This window comes from Alligator sinensis, unplaced genomic scaffold (genome assembly GCF_000455745.1).
Source record: "Alligator sinensis unplaced genomic scaffold, ASM45574v1 scaffold74_2, whole genome shotgun sequence".
In the NCBI taxonomy this organism is placed as follows: Eukaryota; Metazoa; Chordata; order Crocodylia; family Alligatoridae; genus Alligator; species Alligator sinensis.
The window spans coordinates 2,894,083-2,906,490 of NW_005841931.1; the positions used below are offsets into that span (position 1 = coordinate 2,894,083).

Sequence of the window (12,408 nt, forward strand, 5' to 3'; positions counted from 1 at the left end):
TCCCTCCCAGCTTTCTTGTATGGAAATTTTGTATCATTATCTATCAGAAAACCTATCACTAAAACTCAAACTGTTGACTACGCAGAAAATTGTTCTCCAAAGACTGTGAACTGATCTTGGCAAAGGAGACTGACACTTTCTCAGACTCAAAATTTAATCCCTCCGTCTTCCTCACTTTTCCAGTAGTTCCCCTAATAACAGGAAATATTCCTTCCATCCCTGACCTCTTCAGACTACTCTTGCCTCTCCCCTAGACATCAGGTCTTCAAGCCTGATGACCAAAATTTCAGGTGGTCATCAAGGAAAGGTGTGTCACTGTCTCAGGCACCTAAAAAAATATTTGTATTCATTCCTAGTGCCTAAAGCTGAAGGAATCAACCTGAACTTATTTTAAGTCAAACTGAAGCTGGAATTTTAATCTTTTTATCAAAAGGGGAAACATTTGTTTTGGTTGACAATTTAATTTCTTTTGACCCAAGGAAAAATGAGCTCTTTATTTTTTTCAGCTTTTTAAAAAAACATTTAAACATTTAGGTCACTTTTTTAAATGAAAAATGCTATTTCAAAGCAAATGGTTTTGTTTTTTAAATCATCTAAACAAAATTTTTGCCAATTCAATGCAATGTTTCATTTCATAATATCAAAATAAAATGTAACTTTAAAAATACTGTTCTCTTTTTTTTTTTTTTTTTTTTTTTTGGACCAAAAAACTTTTACCGGCAATAGTTTCTGTCCCCTGCCCCAAAAAGAACTTTCATTTTTCAGGAAACTTACTCTTTGATGAAAAAGTAGTTTCGTGCAAATCTATACTAAAGATGCTGAAACTGGTCTCAATCAACATAGCTAACCTGGAGCTTACACAGGCTGAGCAGCTCTGTATTCCTTGGTTTCCATCAGCTTGCCAAACAGTTGGGGGGGGGGCATATAACAGTGATGGAGAGCCCCACACCACCAGCTGAGAAAGTCATTTTTAATTTTTCCCGAGTTCTAGGTGGAAACCCTGCTTAGTGTAAAATTTGAGGTTGCACAGCCAGATTGCTCAATCTTCTGGAAGACATGAGAACTGAATGAATTTGTGAATTCTAGATTCTCTCAGCTTGCTAGTCAGCTTAGATTCTGAATTTCACCCTAGAAACTATCTGCAATATATTCTAGCTCTTCTTCCTTGCATTTCTGGAGTGCATTTTAACAATCACTTCCTATCTTTGCAGTGGCAGGACATTGACAGTGTCCTTGTCCCCCTGCTTTGCCTGTGGCAAGTTAGGGTATTCTTGGTGTCTTGGTGTTACATGGCTGGTAGATGTGTGACAGAGTTGCTTGTGTAGTTTTAAGAATAGGTTAGACAAACCTTTGTCTAAGATCATTTTTCTATGGATATTTAAGCCTTGGGCAAAGGATTGTACTAGATCAGTGTTTCTCAACCTGTGGGTTGCAACCCAAAAGCGGGTTGCAAAAAAAATGTGAAAGGGTCACAAGCAAGTCCCAGAAAAACGTGGGAAAACATGAGTTTCCCCTTGCAAGCTGGCAGCATTCCAGCCTGCAAGGAGCTGCTTGGAGGGATTGGTGGCATCAGGTGCCTGTGCATCTGTGCACGCACGTGAACAAGGCTGGCATCCAGCCAGGCAGGGTCATGGGAGCAGCCCTGGCAGCTGGATACAGGTAAATGTATGAGGAGTGGGGGTTGGAGGTCCAGGACGTGGGGACTGTCTGTGTGTGGGGTGAGGGGGAATGGGGTGCCTGCTGGCTCTGGGGGAAGGAGGCTGGGTGCCAAGGCTGCGTCAGAGGCGGTTAGAGGGGAAGGCACCTGCGCCTCCAGTGGGGGAAGGAAGGAAGCTGTGTGGCTGGGTCAGTTGCACTGGTGCCGGTGCCAATACTCGCAGGGGCAGGGCAGCCAGGAGATGCTTCTCAGGGGGCAGAAGGGGGCATGACCAGGCTGCCTGTCACGGTGCAGCAGCCCCAACCCAGAGCAGCAAGGGGGGGGGGAGGCGGGGCCACAGGCCTCCCCTCCTCCCTCCAGCCCATGCTGGGGCCAGATTCACTCCAGTGCCACCTGCATGAGCCGGAACCACTGCATCCACTGCACTCTGGCCCGAGTGGGACAGGGGCAGCAGGTTGGGAGTTAAGGGCACCAGCATGGCCTGGGGGGGGGCAAGGGACTGTGTGTCGGGAGTGAGGGCACCAGCAAAAAAGGTTGAGAACCACTGTACTAGATGATCTCTTGAGGTCCCTTGCAACCCTACTTTTTAATGATTCTGATCATAAAGTATACCTTCAAAGGACAAAAATTGCAAGTATGCCAGTTGTGGCTCATGGCTTCCTTAAATGCTGCCCTTGCAACTTTAGACAGCATACAGTGCATGTTTGAATTTGCCATTGTTCCCTGTTTGGTGCTTCTAAAGTACTGACTGATATACTCCTCATAAAAAAAGACAGTTTGACCTGTTCTCTTCAGCTTTGATTTCTTAGCTGATGACAGCTTCCCTGTGCCCTGGCATATACAAGGCAGGAACAGACTGTCCCTTTGGACCTTCATGTGCTTAAAGACTTAAACAAGTGTTTCCATGTCTATACATCTTAATGAATGTACGTCTTCTGTGCCCAAGACATTTTTGGGTTATACTGAACAGTCAAATTCTGCTCCATTATCCATCCCTCAAGTTCTCAACCAGCTAGGGTTAAAGTCTGTTAAATCTCACATCACTATCTGTCCTTGTGTCACCTCCCTAGATTGTCTCTTAAGTTCTGGTAGGTTGAGATCTCTGGTCAGGGACTTGAATGAAATATATATTCCAGCTACTGCTGGTAGCTTTGAATGATGGCTTACTATTGCCACACTTTGTGTAACAAGGGGTGGATCAAAGGATGCACACGTCATTCTGCTGGCACAGTTTAACTTTGCCTTTACACTGTATCTAATGCTTAAATATATATCTACATAATGCTTAAATACATATCTATATATATCTATATCTATATATATAGATATATATATGTATGTAAATAAAATTTATTTTTTTAAGCATCAGATACAGTCCAAAGGTGAAGTTAAACTGTGCCAGCAGAATGACGTGTGCATCCTTTGATCCACCCCTTGTTACACAAAGTGTGGCAATAATAAGCCATCATTCAAAGCTACCAGCAGTGATAATCTCTATCTCTCCCCTCTCACTCTTAAATGAACAGCTTGCTTAGTTTGGTTTAGGTGCATTTTTAATGCCAAGTTGGCAAATGGAAAAGGACTGAACTATTCTGAAACAAACCCAAACTTGGTCTGAGTTTTAGCCAGAGATGAGTAATCATAGCTGCTCCCAGGCAACAGGAGGCTTAAAGTACAGCCAAGTTGTAGCACTTTTTTCATTTGGACATGTCCAGAGATTACTTTCTTCCTAGACTGTAACCACCAGAGACTTAAAAACCCATTAAAAAATTAATAGCAATATTGTTTACTACTTAGAAGGCAGGGTCGATTAGCACTGTACAGACTAACCAAAGTAGATAGATGTATGTAGCATGAGCTTTTGTGAGCTGAAGCTCACTTCATCAAATTCAGACTAACAGTGCTAACTACAACTCTCTTACTACTACTACTTAGCCAGATTGTGAATATGCTGCCCACAAGTGCTATGTTAATCACAGGGGATCAAATTGTTCTCAACCCAGAGTTATGGGATAATTTCTAAGCAGTTAAATAAACTCCAGAGGAGATTAATGAGGGGAACTAAGCTATATCTAAATGCCTCTTCTCCCCACCCCATTAAAACGTACATGTATATGATAGACTTCAGAGCAATAGAGAGAAACCCAAATTAACTCGGGTACTAGAAGCAGTCTAGATGCAGAAGTGGTACAAAGCTCTGTGCCAATCAGTTTACCCTGAGAAGATGCTCCATGCACAGGACTCCATCCTGCCCTGGCTGGACTACTTAAAACCTCCTAAGTGCAGGTAGTGCAAAGCCAGCTCAGAGATCCTCACTATACAGCAAAGTGCAATGTAGATATATTTTAAGTATTCCAAGAACACGTGTGGAGAAAATGAGAGTTTTGTCAGGTTTTTTTTATATGTATATGGGAAATCTTGATTTTTATTTATTTTTTGGACAGATTAGGCTGAAATCTCTTCTATTTGGTAGTTTAGTTTTGATTTTTGAAAACATTCAGACATCTTTCTCCTTTACTGACTTCCAGAGCCAAAAAAAAGTGCCCAGTGAGGTTCCCACATTTCCTTCTCTTTGTTTTCTACTCTATTCAAAAATCACACTACATTTGAAAAAGATAATGGAAAAAGATAAATTGTCATGTCAGCTTTTCAGCTTCTGAAAAAAATAGTATGTATGAGGGAAACTTAAGCATGATTCAGCTATGTTCTGTGGTGAAACAGACATTAATTTTTTTCTGGTCTCAAATAAATTTCTCTTTCAGTTGCTGTGCTATCCTGTCCCCACCACAAGTACTTTTTGCAATCTAAGTTCCTGGAAAGCAAACAAACCTGGTGAATTGTAGACTATAGAGGAAGTGTAAATATTTGTGTTTTCTCTCTTTGGTATGGCGTAATGCCATTCCCATGCAGATAAACAGGTCTGAAATTGGAACCGTGTTGATAATCTTTCTCTTGGTGTATTATAGACTCCCAAAGGTGCATGTGCAGAATCCGTGAAAATTGCCATTGATGTTGGATATCGTCATATTGATGGAGCCTTTGTTTATAGAAATGAGCATGAGGTAGGACAGGCCATCCGAGAGAAGATAGCAGAAGGAAACATAAAGCGTGAAGACATCTTTTATTGTGGCAAGGTGAGAAATTGCATCAAATTACTCACTCTAATTAGTCCTGCAACTTATATTTTGTGAGTATGCTGCATTGGTGCTTTTTGTAAACATTTCAGTTAAACTAAGCATTCTGATATTCTTCCAGATCCACTCTCCTCAGGATTTTTTTGTCTATAACCTACTATAGTGCCTAGGAGCCATAGTCTTGGATCCAGATCCAGTCGTGCTAGTCTCTGCACAAACACAGAACAAGGACCCTCTTAGCCTGTTGTTAATCCTGTTTGAAGTTTAAACTGAAACACACACTATAACAGTTCCCATGCATTGCAGATGCATGCTAGTCACTGTTGTAGGCCTAACTGAGAGCCAGTTTGAATTAATAGATTGTTGGGAGACTTCATGAATTCACTTGAAGCATGGGGCTATGAAAAGAAAGTCTGAACATTACATGGGCTTTTTTTTGGCAAAGAAATTTATAGTTAATTTTATACAATATTTCAAATTACAGAATTTGTCTCATCTCTTAAAGTATTTAGACAGAAGCCAGGGCCCATGGCACCTTAAGAGACCAACTGGTTCAGAGAGATGCAAGGTTTCATAGGCAACAGTCTCTATAATCTGATGCAGATGTAGGTTGTCTACAAAAGCTTCTTCCTCTCTGAACCAGTGAATATCCATGGTGCCACCCTCCTCTGCTTCTGTTTGACTCAGATAGTATTAACATGTGGAAAACTTTATCTTGCCTTTGACTTTTTACCTCTTAAAAAAGTTGCTAAAAATGACTCATTCCTAGAAAGTAAAAGAAATAAAAACTTAAATGTTTTACCAACAAAAGGAGTAAAATGGAGGATATTGATGCTAGGTATGAGTAGAAGTGATTGAGTTTGACCTGTGAGTCAAGAGTTAGTACCCCAAAAGAGGGTATTTGACATAAGCTAATAGTTTTCATCCAATATCTACTAGGCAAACATTAGCATTATAACATCAGTCACACCATACATATGCCCTTACAAATATGCCAGCCAAGTAGCTCCCGTTCTCTGAACAGAGAGAGGTAGTTAGCTGTGTTAGCTTGAGGTCAGGTGGGCACCTTAGAAACTAACTCGTTCAGAGAGGCATAAGCTTTTGTTGGTGACAGCCTAACAAAGTGGGCCTTTGAATTGGTTAGTCTCTAAAGTTTCATCCTGTCCTACCTTCTGCCTTCTCTGAACAGTGAAGATGCTATGTCAGTAAAATCCGTGTTTTAAACTGAACAGTTTTTCTCTGAGCACTCTGCAAACTGGGTCACTAGCCCTAAAACCATGTAAATCTGTGGGTTAAGTAAACTGTCAAAATTAAGGCACAAGTCAGTAGCATTCCTCTAGTTTCAGCTGAAACATGAAACAAACTCCTTGTGTCATGAGTAGATCTGTGCAGGAAACCATTCTCCCATTCTGGAAAAGGTTTGGAGACTGAAAATTCTTACCACCCTGAAATGAGGACCATAACTCAAATTTGACAAGCCAAACACTTTGCTTTGGGTTAAGGAAAACTTTTTTTTTATTTTAAATCTTTTTATAGTGCATTTGCATTGCTGTAGGTTTTTTAAAAAAAACAAAACCCCCAAACTTTGTATCAAATGTTAAAATAGGACATTTTGAAAATCATAATTTAAAAAACCCACAAAAACAGGAAATCTGCCAACCAGTTCTCTCAGACAGCTGCAGATTTGTCAAATCCCCATCTTTTGACAGAAACATTGTGTTAAGTCCCAACTATCTCCATTCATCAAGTCTTCAAAACATCCTGGAATTTAATTTAACCATTTAAGGCACTTTGTCAAGCTGCATGTAAAAAAATTAATTTAAATTGAATCAAAAAAAGTTCTTCTTAAGGAAGGTCAGTGCTATTAATAAAGTTATCCCAAACCTATTTAGAATATAACTTCTGTTGAAAGACACAGTGGCTGTTGTTGGTCAGTAGTTCAACCCTTGGCTGCAACAATGGGAGATTGGGAAGACCTCTTCTACAACTCTCTCTCTCTCATCTAGTATCTAGTCCCTACTTGATAAAATGAGGATTAACTTGGATTTTAGAGATTTAAACATTTTGCTAGTAGATTTACGCTACAATCCTTCCTCAGTCCTAGGGCCAGAAAGAAATACTGCAGTGATTCCATAGCTGCCAAGATTTTTATGGCTGTCTTTCTGCATTTCTCCAACTCCTCAGAACTTTGCAGCAAAAGTGGGGCTAAAACTCTGACCCCATTGTTCCCAAAACACAGCTGCACACCAAGTGAAAAAAGGCAAATATCTGGCTAAGCTTCATTATTTGCATTATTAAAGAGACAGTAGTAAACAGAGGGGAACAACAACAGCATGAGAGGAAAAAAGTTATGCTTGTTTCCAACTGGACAAAAAATAGTAAATATTAGAAATCCCACAAAAAAGATGGCTTCATTATGCAGCCTCTCAAAGGAGCTCAGATAAAATCTTAACCATCTAAAATGATGACCCATCAGTGGTGACTAACAAGAACAGGTTCAATGAGTGGTAGCATTACTGAAATAATTACTCTGTATAATCATACAACATGTGTTAACTGAAATCATCAGCACTTGAGCCTGGTCTTTGCTGTTGGCTGGTTGATCAGACAAAGTAGCTGAGCATCCAACGATTTCAGAGGTTTTCTGGAAATTGCCAACAACTTTTTTGGCATATACAGTAAGACCTTTTTGGTCTCCTCTTTCATTCCCAGATTATTCCTTCGTTAAGCTAAAATTAGCATTTCCAGGGAATGTGATGTACCAGAATGCCAAACCCAGCTGGCAGCTTTCTATTGCCTAAATATTAGTGTGAGTTCCAGTGAAGAAGATAATACTATAAACTTATACAAATTGTGAAAACCATTTATATAACACTTCCAAATTCTTGGCCTCTATATACCAAGATAACACAATTCAGAGCTATTACTCTAAGGTTTTTCCTAGAAACTTCTACCACTTTAAAAAAGCAAATACTTATACACCAGTAAGTATTTATACAGTATGATCTCACTGGGCTAGAGAGGACATTTTGGGGGAAAAAAGAACCCACTGTTACCAAGTGACCCCTTAAACATTTTTAAGATGGTAAACTGTTTTTCTTCATATTTATATAAAACAAAAAATCACTGTTTTCCCCCCAAAAGAATAATGATCTCTCCTAAAAGTCTTGGCATAGACTTAGTTAGGAGTGACTCGCAACCTCGTGGTGCCAAACTTGAAACCCCTGAGGGTAGGTGCATGGGACTGACTGAAAATCTGGTTCCTTTGAAGTATCAGTTTGGACACTCATCACCCCCTCTGTGCTTTTGAAAATTTTGACCAATTTGTTAGTGCTTCAGAGGATATGGACAGATGTACCTTTAACTGCTTTAAAAGGGGAGGGAGCTGCCACTCCGGAGTGTTAATCAGCTGTTTTTACGTAAGTGTTATGTCTGTATCATCTTGTAGTTAACAGGTGTCACCAAATCATCCCAAATTTGCTCATGAAGAAAGCAAGGTTAAAATTACAACAGTTTTACTACCCTTGTATTGTTACAGAATTACACAGACCTAAGGGTTGCATTGTAACAACCTGTGTAGATATCCTTTGATATCAGCCAACATCCGAAGTTAGATGTTTTAAATATGTGGCATGCACATGCAGTTTGCAGTGCTACAGACCCATCTGCAGCACCACAAACCATATGTGCCACACATGCAGGCATTCACCACGCTAATTTGCAGCGCAGCTGGAGATTCCAGTATCAAAAAAAATCCATGCCAGAAAAAAGTGGAGTGGCACATGCAACAGCAGCATGCACCACCTAAACCAGAGCCTGACCAGCTGGAGCCACACTCCAGCTGCTGGCCAGCCTCTATGCACCTGGATCACTGCTGCTGGAGCCCCAAGAAGCCCCTGGGACTCCAGGTAAGGCTGCTGGGCCCAGTCCAGGTGCTGGCCCCAACCTCCCCTACCTCAGCCAGGGCAACTTGCCCTGTGCCAGAGCACACATTAAGGGGTGTTCCCTGGGGACAACTAGCAGTGGCACAAATATGCACATTCCCACGTTCCCACTTGTGGGGACATGCCTCCTGAGTCAGGTAGGTGATGGTTAATCCAATAGCCCAAAGTTTATCAATAGAAGTGGCAAGAGTTCAGCACAGCTCAAATTCAATACTGCATACTATAAAATGGGTCTTGTCCCAAGCTATCTTATCTTGTATTCAGTGCACTTCATATTGTGTGCAAGTAAAGGACATTGTTGATTTCTTTTGTAATCTAATACTGGCTTTTGTATGACTTAACACGTGTAATAAAATTTATGAGGAACACTTTGGTATCAGCACTGTAGTATGTGAGTCTGTTGCAAGCTTAAACACATCACCACTACCCCTAGCTGTTAATATATACCTGCTGAAAAAGGTCTTACCCCAGGCAAGTCATGCACCAACTGACCTCACTTCATAGAAACTGCAGGTTTTCCTTCTGGGTATGATACTTCAGTGGAAGAAGCAGTCATAATCCATAACAAAATAATGTTAACTTAACTTGCAAATAAAAGCTATGTCCTAGAAAACAGGATTTGCTTCTGCTTTGACTCAAACCATCCTTGTCTCACAACAACTTAGTATCAACATAGCAGATCTTCCAATGAGGCTCTGAGTTTTAAATAAAATGTGGCCCTGGCGGCATCAGAAAACCCAAGATTATTTGTGCCTAATGCTTGGCTCCTAAATCATTAACTCAAATGAAAGAGGCTCTGCATGAAAACTGACCACAGATTTTTTGTGGAAAAAGGCAAAGTTTTCCAATTAAAGTATATTTCTTTTTCTTCTCATATGCTTTAAAAACTTCAAAAACAAAACCAAACTTCCCAAATTCATTCAGTTTGATGTATGCTAAACTTTTGCTAAAATTAATTTGCCAGTTTCTAAACAAATATTCAGTGGCTTCCACGATAACAGATCTACAAGTTCAGACTAGTGAGAGTTGTGGATAAAGAATTAGGTAATTAATTCATCTGCTCATGTAGATTCATTCTTGGGAGCTGAGGATATGGGAGCCATGGCCTCTCCATTTATTTATATAGGTAGTCAAATGATGTGTAGACTTACTTCACCCATGTCCACTGCAATCTATTGTGCCCTCTCAAACTGGGAAGTGTTAGGGTTCGAAATCAAGTCACTTCATTAATTCCAGAAGGGTCACTAATTTATCTCACTAGAATAAAGACTGTCTTATGTGCTTCTCCCCCATAGTTGTGGAATACATATCACCCACCTGAGCTGGTACGTCCAACTTTAGAGAAGACGTTAAAGGTTCTGCAGCTAGATTATGTTGATCTCTATATTATTGAGCTGCCAATGGCTTTCAAGGTAAAAAAAAAAAAAGCAAAGTGATTTTTAATGCTTTCTTTGTAACAGTTGCCTACGGACTATGTTCTCTGACTTAGACAAGTCTAACGCTTACAAATAAATCACTGACCTGTTTAATTTTTTTAAAGTTGGAGGGTTTGTCTGTTGGTTTGCCAATATCTTGCCTAGCATTTGTTGCATCTGTGTCTCTTTTCAAAGAAGGAATCAATGTATATTAAGTCATCTTTGTACAAGGGGACTTGTAACCTGTGACCATGTTTGTTAGCTGCGATGAAATAGGCTACCACCAGTGGGTCTTGGTGCTTCTAGCCAAACACCAGTAAGACAATTTCCAATGTTTTGCACCTGCCAGTGGAACTAAGCAAACTCCCTTAGTTGTGGTGAAAAGTGAGAGCAGCAGTCTGTATGATATGAAACTAGTGAAAAGATAGATGTGATGCCTCAGTCTTTATTTAAATCTCCTAATCAGAGTTTCTACTTCTAAGTTACTAACCCTCATGTTCAAAGAAAAAAAAACAACAGATGGCTCAGAAACCATAAGCAAAAACAACTCAAAATGTGTATTAGAAAACAAATCACATTTCAACTGATAATTGCACTTGGGATGGGGAAACACCTTCTCATTTTGGATGCTCTGAATTGACAAAAAATACCCTTTCCTCTGAATAAGATATTTTTTGCTTACTATTCAGTGGCTGATGCTCTTAGTGGCCAGCACCTCTACAGGGAAAACGTGGATCCACAGATTCTCATGTGAAAGGTCCTATAATCTCTCCTTTCTTATGTAAATGGTATCCTGCTCAGAGTTGCACAAGAGTAATTGGCCTCAGATGCTAAGGACTATATAAATAAAGCTCTAGCATGGAACCTTTTTAGGTACATTTGAAAAAACAGTTCCCACCATGAGAAATTTCCTGTTTCCCTTATTTCTGCTTCTTCCTTCTATAGTTCATTCTCCCACATGTTGAAGGTCAATGTCCCACAATATAAAGATATTGACAGCTGCCTCTTAAAAGAAATGTATATTGGACTCCCTGTGGCCTACATCAACAAGCTGATTTATTATTAGAGTAGTAATCCTGCAGTTCTGTTCCCTTTGAGAGGGGGAAAATCACTTCCTTCTGACCAAATATACATTGACCTATAGAACAGTGATAGGGCCAAATCTGAGTAATATCATTTGAAAAAAAACAGTCTACAAAAAAGGCTACTTCTGGTGAGACAAGCTTTTAGCTTTCGCCAGGTTCTACCACTATTCTTGGCTGTTTCACCACCCTGAGAACTTTTACGTTTTTTTCCCCCCCCTAAACTACCAGTAGCACACAACTGACATGCTAACCTGTGAATTTTATATTAACACCTGTTCCAGCAATCTCATCATAGGAAATGCTATCATATTACAAAATGGGTCTTTTGCCCCTAACAAAGGTTGGCTGTTTGCAAGAGACTTCCTTTTCTGAAACTGAAAGAGCCCTCCACCCACAAATGTAGCCCCTTAATAAGGTATGAAAATAAAGAAGGACTTGAGGCAAAGCCTGCAATCCTGCCTCTCTCCAAGCTGTAAAAACATCTCCATGCTATTTGTACTCCAAGCACTACTCCAGGCAAAAAGAAGCAAAAGTGCAAATACAGAATGGGAAAGAACTGGCTTGGTGGTAACACTGAGAAGGATCTTGAGATTTTGGTAAATCACAGACTCAATATGAGCCAATAGTTATGACAGTTGCAAAAAAATGCAATTTTAGGCTGCATCAATAGGAGTATTGGGTGTCAGATTTGGGAAGTGATAGTGCCATGCTCCTCAGTGGTGGTTTGGCTTCGTCTAGAGTATCTTGCGCAGTTCTGGGCTCTGCATTTAAAAAAGGATGTGGAGGAATTAGGGAGCGTTCAGAAGCAGGTGACAAATGTTAAAGGGGTTGAAAAGCAGACTACACAAGGAAGGTTAAGGGAACTACACATGTCTAGCTTGGGGGAAAGGTGATTAAGGGGGGACATGACAGCAGTCTTCTAATACCTGAAAGACTACCATAAAGAAGAGGGAGAACAACTGCTCTCCTTTGATGTAGAGTGGGACATGAAGCAATGACTTAAAATTGTAGCAAAGTAGATTTAGATGAGATATCAGGAGGGACTTCTTTTTAAGTTGGAACAGCAAGGTAGTGGGATAGACTGCCCAGGGAAGTTGTGGAACCTCCTTCACTGGAGGTTTCCCAGAAGATGCTGGATAAGCAGTGGTCAGGAATAATATAGGCATAGCATTC

The 12,408-nt window shown here is 40.2% G+C and overlaps 1 protein-coding gene across 1 annotated transcript in view; it reads left to right on the forward strand.

Moving 5' to 3' along the window:
- AKR1D1 (aldo-keto reductase family 1 member D1) overlaps positions 1–12,408 on the forward strand; it is a 35,656-nt gene that overhangs the window by 5,487 nt on the left and 17,761 nt on the right. The window contains exons 2-3 of the mRNA XM_006019533.3: positions 4,624–4,791; positions 10,031–10,147. Of these exons, the coding sequence (XP_006019595.1) occupies positions 4,624–4,791; positions 10,031–10,147 (285 nt within the window). The remainder of the gene's footprint in view (positions 1–4,623; positions 4,792–10,030; positions 10,148–12,408) is intronic.